The sequence below is a fragment of the Hemitrygon akajei genome, chromosome 32 (genome assembly GCF_048418815.1).
Source record: "Hemitrygon akajei chromosome 32, sHemAka1.3, whole genome shotgun sequence".
In the NCBI taxonomy this organism is placed as follows: Eukaryota; Metazoa; Chordata; class Chondrichthyes; order Myliobatiformes; family Dasyatidae; genus Hemitrygon; species Hemitrygon akajei.
Window position 1 is genome coordinate 21,047,204 of NC_133155.1, and position 15,070 is coordinate 21,062,273.

The following is a 15,070-nucleotide window of genomic DNA, read 5'->3' on the forward strand; positions in this document are numbered from 1 at the left end:
ATGAGAATTCAAACAAATGCTTTTTCACAGGCCTAGAAGCAAAATTTTATGTGGAATAGTAAGTGAGGTTGAGAAAATAAACCTTGTTTCTTTAAATTTGAATTGCATCTAGTATAGACGGTCAAATTATAACCTTCATAGTTTCTTATCAAAGTTCAAAGATCAAAATAAATTTTATTATCAGAATAAAATGCATCACCACATACAATCCTGAGAATCTTTTTTCTTGTGGGCATACTCAGCAAATCTATAGAATAGTAACTTTATCAACATTAATGAACGATCAACCAGAGTGCAGAAGACAACAAACTGTGCAAATGCAAATATAAATAAACAGCAATAAATAATGAGAATGTGAGATAACAAGACAAAGCGATCTTAAAGTGAGATCATTGGTTGTGGAATCATCTCAATGGATGGGACAAGTGAGTGTAGTTATCCCCTTTTGTTCAAGAGCCTGATTGTTGAGAGGCAGTAACTGTTCTTGAAGCTGGTGGTGCGAGTCCTGAAGCTCGTGTACTTTCTACCTGATGGCAGCAGCAAGAAAAGAGCTTGGTCTGGGTGGTGAGGATCGCTGATGATCGATGCTGCCTTCCTATGGCAGTATTTCATGTAGATTGTGCTCAGTGGTTGGGCGGGCTTTACCCATGATGTACTGAGCTGAATCCACTACCTTTTGTGGGATTTTCTGTTCAAAGGCTTTGGTGTTTCCATACCAGGCCATGATGCAGCCCATCAGTACACTCTCCACTACACATCTATAGAAGTTTGTCATGGAAATGGAGACAGAAGAACAGGAGTAGGTAGGTAAATTAGCAAGCTCAGCTCCCCCAACTTCATCATAGCTTGTTCCAGAACTCAGACAGATCATGGATAATCTGCTTGTTCACTTTATTTACCAGTCATGACCCATACCCTCGACATACATATGTAAAGTAATCTATCAAACTCAGCAGCCTTGGACTTTCCAGTTCCAGTTTTTTTTCACTCTCAGAATGATTATAAAGGGAGCATTTGTTGTGTTCGCTAATCATTACCTTTTTCTGCTGAACACCGTTAGTTATAACAGCAACCGGTATGGTGATTTTTTTTTAACCGCTAACAATGGACAACTTTCTGCCTTAGCTCAGATGTGATTGTGTTTAGAATTAGATTCCTGAGGTATTTAGGAAAACATCTTCAAAAGAAGTGAATACTTAAAGATTGTCCTAGAATTGTAGAAACTCTACTCATATACAAATTATAGTGTAGAAGATGATGAAGAAAAATTGCAATTTAACACAAGAAGCCTTCTTGTCTACTTGCTGGCAACAGTGTGGACAGAGTGACTAGAAATAGAAAGGGCAGATGGGGCAGGACATTGCTTAAAAAATCCCCTAAAATACCTTCATGAAAGCCAAAATTACGAAAAACAGAACAATTTAGTTAAATGTTACAGATTACACCAATAATAATAAGATCAAGCCCATTAAATCAGGTGATTATTGTCAAAGGGGATGATTTGTAAATGATCATTTTCATAAGTAGATTTACATCACTAACCAAAAAAGTTCTGTCCTGCTATAACCTGATGAGCAATAATTGATCCATGCAAGCACCACCTCAGCGGAAACAATTCGTTCCGAATGTGTCACGACCGTCCAGGTCTTGCTCTCTTTTTGCTGCTGCCGTCAGGAAGGAGGTAAAAGAGCCTCAGGTTCCAAATCACCAGGTTCAGGAACTGTTATTATCCCTCAACCACCAGGCTCTTGAACCAGAAGGAATAACTTCACTCTTGTCAACAGACTTCACAACCTATGGACACACTTTCAAGGATCCTACGAATCATACTCTCAATATTTATGATTTATTTATTTTTATTATTTTGTTTCTTTTTAATTTTGTATTTTCACCATTTATTTGTGTTTTGTTTATTTATATTTAGCAATACAGCACAGAATAAGCCCTTCAGCCCTTCGAGCTACATACTCCTAAGTAAGCCTACAACCCTGATTAATATTAACCTAATCATGGGACAATTTTACAATGATCAATTAACCTAACGTGCATGACTTTGGATTGAGGAAACGGCATTACCCAGGGAAAACTCATGCATTCCACAGGGAGGACATACAGGAACTCCTGACAGAACAGCATTGGAATGACGAGGTGTATTATCATTGCGCTAATCACTCTGTCACCGTGGTAACCACGTAACACATTGGTTGTTTGTCTATTTTTGCTGAGTGCAGTTTTTCTTTGGTTCAGATGTGCTTCTTTGTATTTACTGTAAATGCCTGCAGGAAGTGAATCTCATGGTAGTAATATGGTGACAAATATGTACTCCGATATTAAATTTACTTTGTTCTTTGTACTTCATAATAGCACTACCCTAAATTCCCTTTAATACTTCATTATGCTTGGGCAATCCACAGAGTAGTAAAATTATTAGATAGTATTTGTAGTCACTCACCAAAACAATGATGCATTTGGAATCAAGGCCTAACATAAAAAATATGATTGTTGTTCTGAAGAAGGGTCTCAGCCCACGATGTCATCTGCTGCCTGACCACAGAATCAGGTTTATTATCACTGGCATGTGATGTGAAATTTGTTAACTTAGCAGTTAGCAGATTGTGCACCTGCTGAGTTCCTCCAGCATTTTGTGTGTGTTGTTTTGGATTTGCTGCAGCTGCAAAAACTCGCACGTTTATAATCGTTGTTTGGTTTTGACTAACTATTGTCCAGAACTTCGAGCAAGAAATTTACTCACAGTGGCTCAGATCAGAAAAAAAATGTACCCTCAACAAGCTAGATGGAAGAACATCACTAATCTATCTTGAATCTTGAGGTAAAGCTTGTGACTCAGTCACCAAAGTACTTAGGATGATTTGAAGCTAGTCAAATATCGAACAACCTCCAGCACACTGGTGCTGCTGGTAGAGCTGTTGCCTCATAGTTCCAGTGACCTGGGTTTGATCCTGACCTTGTCTGTTGTCTGTGAGGAGTTTGCACATTTTCTCTGTGATGACGTGTGTTTCTTCTGAGTGCTCCGTGTTTTCCCACATCTCAACAGTATAGGGATTGAAAAGTTAACTGGCCACTAATGTTCCTTTATTTATTGAGATACAGCACGGAGTAAGTTATTCCGGCATTTCAATGCCACACCACCCAGCAATCTCCCTGATTTAGAACATAGAACAATACAGCACAGTACAGGCCCTTCAGCCCACAATGCTGTGCCGACCTTTAAACCCTGCCTCCCCCTCCACCTTAAATTCCTCCATATACCTGTCTAGTAGTATCTTAATTTTCACTAGTGTATCTGCCTCCACCACTGACTCAGGCAGTGCATTCCACGCACCAACCACTCTCTGAGTAAAAACCTTCCTCTAATATTCCCCTTGGACTTTCCAGCCATGTCCTCTTGTACTGAGCAGTGGTGCCCTGGGGAAGAGGTGCTGGCTGTCCACTCTATCTATTCCTCTTAATATATTGTATACCTCTATCATGTCTCCTCTCATCCTCCTTCTCTCCAGAGAGTAAAGCCCTAGATCCCTTAATCTGAGCCTAAGGTATGACTTTGGACTATGGGAGGAAATTACAGCATGCAGAAGAAACCTGTGCAATTATGGGGAGAACATACAAATTCCTTACAGGCAGCTCTGGGGATTGAACCAAGGTCACCTGTACTGCAGTGCTTTGCTAACCACTAGGCTACCGTGCCACTTAATACGTGAAGGGAGATTTGCTGAGAATGAGAAGAGATTTTAAAAAATGGAATTAATGCAGTATTATGGGTTATTAAATGGGTTATTAATGGTCAGTGTGGACTCAGGTTATTAAATGGGTTATTAATGGTCAGTGTGGACTCAGTTTGCCAAACGCCCTGTCTATGTGTTGTATGACTCTATGTAAGAATACTTTCAGGCAGGTTAATTCACTCCCGAAAATGATTTCCTCCTCCAAAAATGGTCATTGTGTATTAAAAAGGCCCAAACTTGTGTTAGTAGGGAACTGAGGTTAGCCAAGGCGTCATCAGCCTATTCATGCCAACTAATTCCACATTGTCACTTTGATAGGGATCAGTTCAGTCTGCACTTACTTGTGGAGCTATCTTAATCGTACAAATGTGTGCATAGAACAGGGCTTTTCAGAGGTGAATCCTACCACGTGATATAGCCACAACTAGCCATGCCCACAGAAATGCTTAAGACATCTTTAATAGTCATTTAATCCAAACCCTAGTTAACAGAGTGAAAATCTTTGAAAATTTCTTCATTTCTCTACTATTAGTTTAACTATTACATGGTTTCTAAGGTTTGATGTGTTGAGATCCTGGTGAGAGCATTAAAATTGCCAAAGCATTTCCACTTTGCCATGGCAATACACTAAAAAGACTACCAATTTCACCCAAGAGCCACAAACATCCTGACTGTTATCTCGGAAGGTCCTAGAAACTCCATTTGAAACTGCCTTCATTCTGAGGAAAAAACCTCGATTTCCCTGATTCAATGAAAAGGAAACCATAGTCTTATGCAAATAATTTTGGTAATCTTTTGTGTGCTTCTTTAATTAAACCTTTACTCTTTTGATTACCAAAGACAAACTTGAGAGCTTGTTAAACAACATAGGTATTTCCAGGGAAAAAAGGTTAAAAATTTTATGAAAAAATTCCAGCTTCAATATTTGCATTCTTCGTAAATTATTAGCTGCATGATGAAGGAGATTCTACATCCAAATAGTAGGACAATCTGTACAAAGGAATTAGAGATAAATGGTGTTTCACATTTTATTTAAAAGCAGAATCTAAAAGAGAGCACAGGTTTGAACTTATACAATGTATATCACAGGCCAAATTCTCATTCAACTGACTTTATGATCAATTGAATGTTGGGCTGTCTAGGTTGTACAGCCTTGCATGATGGGATGATATATTTGAAAAGAAGTGTGAATTGATGAATTTCTCATCAGATGAGAACTTTATGTTTAAATGTACACATTTTGCCTACTTAATAAATTAGCAGAACTAGTGCAAATCCAAACACCTCTTCTTCTGGACTTGAAATATCCTTACACATACATACACAGCTGGTGAGAAGATAATTTAATACCAGCTAAGAAATGTGTCTGGTCTTACTTTCCATTCAGTTATAACAAATACACATCTACTATTATTACCCAGACTGCTCTAAATGTGTCAGCAGCACTACCAAAATGTTTGAATAGGCTGCCACCTTGGTCCGGAGCGGTCAGAAACGGATAATAAATGCTGGAACTGCCAGTGCTGCCTACATCTCATTCAGAACAAAAGAAAAAGCCGGATGGTGAATCTGACAGGGCACTTGAATCAGATTCTGTCAAGTAACCAATAAATGGTTTAAGGGGAGAAGCAGCACACCCAAGTGACATTGCCTGGCACATTGGGTCTTGATGCACTGAGAGATAACACCTCCACATGTTGCAGGCATGTTATGCATTATTTCAAGCGTGACTGTTGGAAATAGGCCTTCAAATTGGGCTCTAAACAGAGTCCGACAGTGTGGATATAAGCCCTTCGATCAGGCCAATCATTAAACACCTATTTACATTAATCCTACACTAACTGCATTTTTATTCTTCCCTGAATCCCATTCTGCCCACATACATACTTGTTGAAATTTAGAATGGCCAATTAACCTATTAACCTGCACGTCTTTAGGATCAAAACCAAAAATACGAGGCAGTAGCTCTGCTAGCTGAACCACTCTGATACTTGACCAATTAGTGGATAACCAGCTAATGGTGTTTATTTAAACCAATGGCACACAGTGCGATCATTCTGAAGTAGCTAAAAATTATCAGTAATACTCAGTGCCAAAAAAGTGTGACTAATGCCTAGGACAATGTTCCAGGTATGTTTCGGAAGATGAACTCAAGACGTGGAGCATACGGTAGCTAAGTAGTTAGCACAACGCTCTACAGGACAGGCGACCCAGGTTCAGTTCCCGCTAGTGCCCGTAAGGAGTTAGTATGTTATCTCTGTGACCGCAAGAGCTTCCTCCCTCTGTCCAAAGATGCCCTGAGATTAGACTAGGGTTAAGTTGGGGAATTGCTGGGTGGTGTGGCTCAAAAGGGCCAGTTCTCAATAAATAAATACAGACATACATACATTTATGCAACTGGCAAGGAACAGCGAACTTAGATGAAAGAATATATTCAATGAATCAATCTTTGTGCATCTAAAAGATTACAAAATTCAGAGTTCCGGATTTAAGAATACAACTTCATGAGTTTATGGATACAACTAAACAAATTAACATATCCAAAGCATGGAGGATTGGAAAACAAATTTCCTGGGTGAAGGAACTATTCCCTTCTAATTCAAGGTTCAAGGAACATTTATTATCAAGGTAAGTATGCAGCATATAACTCTTGAGATTAGTGTAACAGGGAACGGGCAATGTATGACTTTGCATTGCACAGATTTGGACATAGGGTGGATTGGACATATAGCCTACACTTAGTTCAAAGCAGTAATAGAAGACAGGAAATAATTAAAGTAGAAAGGGTTAGGCTATTTTTGGTTTCATTCATGTTTGATTCATGATTTGATACATGCCATTTAATTAGAATGCTATTAACAACGAACTTCACTAAAAGAGATCAAACACTTGATTTTCTCATTATGTATATTACTCAGCTTCCTTAGCATTAACAATTAGCTAATAGGCACATTTTTTTTCAGCCAGTTTCCTTCAAGGCATTCGTGCTGAATTTTCATCAATTATTCCAACTCGTTAATTTTATTATTAGGTTAATCTTCTTAAAAAAGAAGCAGCAGTAGTTGAGAATAAAACACTTTAATGTTGCAATCCTTAGTTTTCAATTTCAGGCCTATTGGAAAAAATCTGTTAGCAATAAAAAAAGATTCCATGAACAGACTGATAAAAATCAATACCTATACATGTTGGAGGATCAGGCTGCCAGAAGAATCTATTGTCAATCTGCACACACATGATGGCTGCCTCTCCTTGCAACACGTAGCCGGGATCACACTGAAACACAATGGAATCTCTAGGCTCCCTGCTGTCTCCACTTCGACTGCCATTTTGAGGAGATCCAGGGTCATTACATGACGTAGCTGTGGAAACTACAACAGATTGCACTGGTTAAAGATTTCAAGCCAAAATAACAACAAACATATTGTAAATAATGCTTAACACACATAGCTATTAATTATAGCAAAGTTACACCACAACTTGTTGAACTTGACCACTGTGGTGCAGGTAGTTTCAACTATTCTGAGGTAGGCTGAAGCACTTGTATCCTCTGTGGTTACCATTGCTCTGGAACGCAATTTATTAAATATTGAAATTAATGTGAAACAGCATTTAAAATTAGGAACATGAGCATTTTTCAAAGCAGTTGTCATATGTAATTGTTTGTACACTCATTTGGATGCCACTCGGAAGTCCATTGCTTCTTACCCATCAGTAACTTCCATGAAGAAGATGGTGTAGATCTGCTTTCTTGAATTGATTAGTTTGTGCAACCAGGGGACTTCATTGTTTAGTGCCAAGTTTCAGAATATTGAATCAGTAGGAATGAGAAAAATACGTAAAACACAAAAATCATATGGTGAGAGATGATGAGCATGCAGGCTTTTTCTAACTGGGGTTTGGAAATTTCTAACAGGTGACTGTAATGTTTTATATTTGAAATATACCTTAAAACAGTTTTTCTGTGTACTTTATCCTGTAGTTCTTAACATGTGGCTATAAATTCCAGTGAACCCTGATTTCATTGCTTATTGCCTCACCATGAAATTGATTGGTGACAGGGTTCTGATGTCATGGTTGCAATTGTGCAGGCATTGCACATTTTAACATTTAAAGTTGACATTCCTGGCTCTCTTCCTTCAAAATTCAGCCACAGTCCATTCAGGCCTGAAACTGGAGGCAAGAGATTTAGGATTTACTTTCCAAGATTGACAATATTGTGTACCTCTGGTGCAGAGGGGAGGGGGATTACTTGACCCAGAACTCGATGGCGATGAGGTGATAACGGATTGCTGTATTGATGCTGGCACTTATGATGAGATCAGCCTGGCACTGAGATTCAGAGGTGCTGGGCACCAACATCCAGAGTGGAGCATTTGGGATGCCAGTATCATGATTAAAGTGCAGAGACTCTGGATGGAATTAGGAACCAGAATGCTGGCAACAAAGGCATTAGAATACTGAGGTGAGGGTTGGTGTACATTGAGGGTTAAACATTTGGTGGGTTGGGGAGGCGTGGCTTGATATTTAAATTTATATCTAGAAGACCATAAGAACATAAGAGTAGGATTGGGCCACCTGGCACCTCAAGCCCACCCTGCCATATATTAAGATGATCAGTGATCTACCTCAGATCTGAACTACTCCTCTACACTAGAACTTCATATCTCACATTCAAGAACACATCTACCTCCACTTTAAATACTTCTAATAATCTAACCTCCACAATGCTTCTGGAATGGAGAATTACAGAGAGTCACCACTCTCTGTGAAAAGAAATTTCTATGTATCTATTTTGTGACCTGTCTCCAATTTTGTAACTAATACCTTTCTTCAAGACTCTTGCACTCGTGAACACATCTGAGCATCTATCATGTCATGACACTTAATAATATACATGCTTCAACAAGAATACAAACCCTAACTCTGTAACCTCTCCTGAGACGATAAATCTTTCAGCCCAGGAATTTGCCTGGTAGATCTGATTTGGACTGCCTCTGATACCACTGTATTCTTGCTTTGGTAAGAAACCAAAATTATGTACAATTATAATAACACTTATATATTTTTAAGCTCCAACCCGTTTGCAATAAAGACCAATATGCCATTTATCCTCTTAATTACTTGTCTATGAGCTTCTTTAACTTATACACAGAAACACACATTCCCCTGTATTTCGCTCATCAACAGTGATTTTCCATCCAGATGTCAATTTGCCTTTTGATTTTTCTTACCAAAGAGCACCATCTTCCCACATTAAACTTCATTTCTCACATTTTTGACAACTTACTCAGTCCATTTATGTCCTGTTGCAATCACAATACTCATGGCAACATGACCCACCTATTTTCATGTTGTCTGAACAAACTTAGATATTTCTATTTAGACGCCCTTTACTTTCTAGCCAGGTCATTAATATAGTCTACAACTAATGGCCAAGAACTAATCCCCAGTGTACTCTTTTCTACCCGAAATAGGACCCATTTATACCAATTTTTCATTTTCTTCTATGTGATAACCAGTTCCAGTACATTTTTCTCCATTTCATTTCAAACCATAAGATTTTTACCCACCAAATAGTGTCCAGTCTCATATTATACTGGTAAGAACATGTTGTTATCGATGGACCCAACAAACATCCACTGGTGGGCATTTCTAAAGTCAGATTGCTCTGCAATCTTCTAAAAGGAATAATGCACCAGAAAAGCTCTTTCTCAAGTATATCTCAAATGAAACCTGAGTTGTGCTCACAACAGGACATGTCCAGTTGAATTTCAATTGATATAATTCAACAAGGAGATGGTTACAAAAAAAAGTTTAATCTGGATTATTCCAGCAGGGCTAAGATGTCGCCACAGGGTGGCTTCTTCGGGCTCAACTGCAAAAACAGCTTAAGTTTTTTAATATCTCTTATTTGCTTTTCAAGGTGGATGGGGTTCTGTCGAAGTCCATGATCCACAGCTGTGCTAAAACTACGGTTCTTTATGGAGATAGACAGCTCACTGTTCAGTTGTTTTTCGATATCCCAAAAATGCAGCCTGGAAGACACACGCACAATCGAGGCGAGGTCCTGCGGCCCTGCGGACGGGCCGCTATCGTGCCAGTGTCACCAACTGAGATACAGCGGGAGAAATGGAACATTGCAAACAGCTAATTGGCTGTTGCGGGTCTCCGCGCTCAGGCAATCACTCTTCCTCTTGATGGTAGGGGAGTGTTTGCTGCTGACGGTTAGTCAGAGAGCTCAGGATAAAAATGACACGGCAGACTTTAACATCATAATCTGTGAGTTGTTTTGTTTTGTTGGTCTCCCCTCCTGTTGTGGGAAGGGTAACTCCTCCCTGTCCCTTGCTAGTGAGAGAGAGAGCCTGTGGAATTTTGACTTGTTGGGTGAAGAATTAGTTTTTGTTGGACTGCAGATCATGGTCTCTTTGCAGTGCTTTGCTATTGTTTGCTTGGTGGGTGGTTGGTGCTAAAGCTTTCTTTTGAAATAATTGGGTGTGGGGTAAGTGTTGAATCTTTGCTGCTATTTGTGCATGGGAGGGGAAGAGGGAACTTTGGAGTTCTAACATTTTACTGTCATTTATTCTTTGGGGTACTCTTGTTTTTCGAGGATGTCTGCAAAGAGTAAGAATTTCAGGATGTATACTGTATGCATTCTCTGATATTAAATGGAACCACTGAATCATTGGACAATTAGGCCAATTTCCTGTCACGTAGGATTTATAACAAATGAAACAATTAAATTTCTGGGCTATTGGTGATTTCAACTTTTTAATCTGCAATAATATATTTCCTGAATTTGCATGGCAATGCTGTTGGGTCAAGATGGTCAAGAATAGAATTCTTTGGGGAAAAAAATATACATCTGTTCTCAAAAGGTAATTTTTTACTGAAATTTGATACAATTCCTTTAATTGGATTTATTCTTTCCCCGCATGAATTCTGTTTTTGCTACACTGCGTGCACAGTTTAGCACAGTTGTTGGTTCCTTCCAAGTCTGTTTTTTCCAGAATCCCTGGTGGATGTTTAAGCTTGTTTTTATAAGGAGGCCTCATGGGGAGATAAATCCCAGAACCAGGGATGGTCCAACTTCCAGTTAATCAGCTACATCTGGCATACCTTCTGCAAGCACACCATTGTTGAGAACACAATACAACTGATTTTGTACACAAATTTTTTGGTCAGGATGGTGTCCTACTCATCATCCTGCTGTGAGCTTAATTACTGCTTTCCTTTGCTTTCTCCAGCTTTAAGCAAGACTGAGTTTGCAGCGAGAAAGCAATTTAAAGAATATTCAGACGGCTAACTTTAACTTTTGGTTTCATTACTGCAGAATCTGATGTAGTACCTCTCCAAGTCAGTGCTCCTGATGAATCGACCTCAGAAACTTCCTTCACATTTCCCTGCAGAATAATGGCATGGCAGGAAACTGCCTCTCAGTTCCAGAATCTCTGATTCAATTCTGACTGCATTGTTTTAACAGTCTCTTGGTGACTACATGGGTTTCATCTGGGCATTTCTATTTCCTTCCACATCCCAAAGATGTGCTGGTTGAAAGATTGGAAGGTTAATTAGGTAGCATAAAATAACCTCTATTGTAGGTGGATTGGAGAAGAATCAGGGCAGTTAATGAGCATGTGAGGGAGAAAGTATCACAGGGAAATAAGACAGGCAATAGGAGTGTAGACGCTAAACACCAAATGAACTGTAAAAACAGGATAAATGAATAGCATTCAATGTACCTCTGCATAGATGTTTCCTTCAGTTCTGTGATCTTAAACTGACTTGGCCAAGAATAAATCATGTTCATAATTATTTAAAGATGATATTATACCAGTTATTCCAGTATGTGACTTTGACATGTTTTCTGCATCACAGGAAAATTTAAGAATGTCATTCCCCTTGAACCAGTCATTTTTAGCATCTTGGTATTTTGAACCATGCTGCCTAGACAAGCATGGTTATTTGACACTCTCAAGCCAAATCGGCCTTATTCCGGCCTACGAAGATTTGCAGTTCGGTGAGAAAATTACCCAAACCCTCAGGCCAATAGCCACCACCCTCTTCTTTTCCCCAAGGCCCTCTGAAACTCGAGCCAAACATGATACCTCTGTGTGCTAAACATCCTCTCCATCTGTGCAATCAGTTCCTCCTCTAAATCCTGAACTGCTTTCCTCCCACTTCCAACCACAAGTGGTGTTACCTTCCAGACCCTTTCTTTCCTCCTATTCACAGGCAATCTCTTCAAATCTTTCCATTACAGCAGGAAAGAGAGGTTCCTTTCCTTACTACTCTGGTAGGTAACTCACTGCAAAGCCTGACTAGGCCTATGGCCAACCACCTGGGCTCAGTCTGTGGACAGGAGGACCAAGCAGATCAGCGTTCATCATTATTGGTCACAACTTCTTACGTCAGGAACAATGATCCATGAGTCCTTTTACTATGAAATGGAATTTCTCGGTGAATGATTCTTATAGCCAAATTATCCCTTTATTTAATCATCTCCATTTTTCACCATAAAACTTAACCTTGATTTCTCTTCCTATTGCCTACTAACACTCTCCGTAACAACAGTAAAATAATGTTCTCCCAAGCTCTGTCGATGTCATGTTTTTTTTATTCATTCATTTACGGGATGTGGGTGTCGCCAGCTAAGCCAGCAGTTATTGCCCAATCAGTGGTTGCCATTGAGAAGGTGGTGATGAACTGCCTTCTTGAACTACTGCAGTTCCTGAGGTATAGGTACACTCACAGTGCTGTTAGGGAGGGAATTCCATGAGCTTGACCCAGTGACAATGAAGGAACAGCGATATATTTCCAAGTCAGGATGGTGAGTAACTGACAAGGGGATTTCCAAGTAGTGGTGTTCCCAGGTATCTGCTGTTCGTGTCCTTCTAGATGGCAGTGGCCATGGGTCTGGAAGATGCTGCTTTAGGAACTTTGATGTGTTATTGCAGTACATCTTGTGGATAGTACACTGCTGCAACTGTTCGGTGACGGTGGAGGGATTATACTTGTGGAAGGGGTATTAATCAAGTGGGCTGCCTTGTACTGGATGGAGTCAATCTTCTTGAGTGTTGATGGTGCTGCACTCATCCAGGTGAGTGGCGAGTATTCCATTACACTCCTGACCTGAGCCTTGTAGATGATGGACAGGCTTTGGGGAGTCAGGAGGTGAGTTACACACTGCAGAATTCCCAGCCTTTTTAACTGCTCTGGCAGCCACTATGTTTATATGGTTAGACCAGTTCAGTTTCCTGTCAATGGTAATGACGTCCCCCAGGATATTATAATAGAGGATTCAGTGATGATGATGGCATAATACTGATGCATCTGACTTTATCTTCTCTTTCTCCAACTGCAGGGTTAAATTAATCATATTATGGCCACTGTTCCTCAGAATTCCCTTACCTTTATCTCCATAATAAAATCAGGGTCATTGCACAACACGTAACTCAGAATTGCCTTTCTCCTAGTGGGCTCAACCACAAGGTGCTCTAAAAAGCCATCTACAAGTATCCATAGGCATTCTACAAGTTCTATTTCTTGGGATCCAGCACCAACCTGATTTTCTCGATCTACCTGCATATCAAAATCGCCCATGACTATCGTAACATTGCCCTTTTTACTTGCCGTTTCTATCTCATATTGTAATTTGTACTCCATATCCTGGCTCCTCTTTGGAGGCCTGAACATAACTCCCATCAGGCTCTTCTTACCCTTGCAGTTTTTCAACTCTACCTACAGGATTCTATATCTTACTATCCTATGTCACCCCCTTCCAAAGTTTTGATTTAATTTTTTGCCAACAGTGCCACCCAACCCATTTTGCCTACTTGCCTGTACTTTTGATACAATGTGTAGATTTGGATCTTAAGCTCTCAACTATGATCTTCTTTCAGACACAAATCAGAGGTGCCCACATATCTGTCAATTTTGGACTGCCCAACATGATCATCTACCATATTCTGTATACCATGTGTATTAATACATAACGCCTTCAGTCCTGTAAGACCATTTTTAATTTTGCCCTCATGTTGCTCTGCAATTTTGGCCTGTCATCTGCCAGTCCTTCCTCACAATCTCACTAGATACTGCAACTGCCCTATCCTCAGCCCTATCACTCTGGTTCCCATCCCCCTGCCAAATCAGTTTATACCCGCCCCAACAGTTCCAACAAATCTGCCCACAAGGATATTGGTGCCCTTCGGGCTCAGGCATAACCCTTGCTTTTTTGTATGGGTTATACGTTCCCCAGAAGAGATCCCAATGATCTAGAAATCTGAAACCCTACCCCCTGCACCAATTCCTCAGCCACACAGTCATCTGCCAAAGCATGCTATTCTTATTCTCATTGTTACCCAGACTACTACCCTGGAAGCCCAGCTTTTCAGCTTTCTACCGAACTCCCTATACTGTCTCTTCAGGATCACCTCCCTTTTTCTATCTACGTTGTTGATACCAATATGTACCACAAGTTCCAACTGCTCACCCTCCCCCCTTTGAATGCTGTGGACCTGATCTGAGACATCCCTGACCCTGGCAACATACTATCTGGGTGTCTCCTTCACATTCACAGAATCTCCTGTCTGCTCTTCTAACTATGGAGTCCCCTGTCAGTACTGCGCTCGTCTTCTCCCTCCTCTCCTTCTGAATCTCAGTGCCAGAGACCTGACTGCTGTCGCTTTCCTCTGTTAGTTCATCGCCCCCAGCTGTATCTAAGTGGTATACCTGTTATTAAGGGGAATGACCACAAGGGTACTCTGCACTGGCTGCCTATCCTCTTTCCGTTACCTGACAATCACCCAGTTTACCTGTGTCCTACACCTTGGATGTAACTACCTCCCTCTATGTCCTGTTGATCAACTTCATCCATTCCAGCTCCAATTCCTTAATATGATCTGAAAGAAGCTGCAGCTGGAAGTGCTTCTTGCAGTGGTAGTTGACAGGGATACTGGATGTCCCCCTGCCTTCCCACGTCCCGCAACAGCAGCATTCCATTATCCTGCCAAGAAAGAACAGATGACCGACTTGGAGCGACCGGGCTTGTATACACTGGAATTTAGATTGGAGCGACTGGGCTTGTATACACTGGAATTTAGATTGGAGCGACTGGGCTTGTATACACTGGAATTTAGATTGGAGCGACTGGGCTTGTATACACTGGAATTTAGATTGGAGCGACTGGGCTTGTATACACTGGAATTTAGATTGGAGCGACTGGGCTTGTATACACTGGAATTTAGAAGGATGAGAGGGGATCTGATTGAAACATATAAGATTATTAAGGGATTGGACACACTGGAGGCAGGAAGCATGTTCCCGCTGAT

The 15,070-nt window shown here is 40.4% G+C and overlaps 1 protein-coding gene across 1 annotated transcript in view; it reads right to left on the bottom strand.

The window, feature by feature from the left end:
* The window catches only part of csmd2 (CUB and Sushi multiple domains 2), an 896,539-nt gene that overhangs the window by 300,129 nt on the left and 581,340 nt on the right, over positions 1-15,070 (bottom strand). The window contains exon 23 of the mRNA XM_073034487.1: positions 6,920-7,111. Coding sequence (XP_072890588.1) covers positions 6,920-7,111 — 192 coding nt within the window. The remainder of the gene's footprint in view (positions 1-6,919; positions 7,112-15,070) is intronic.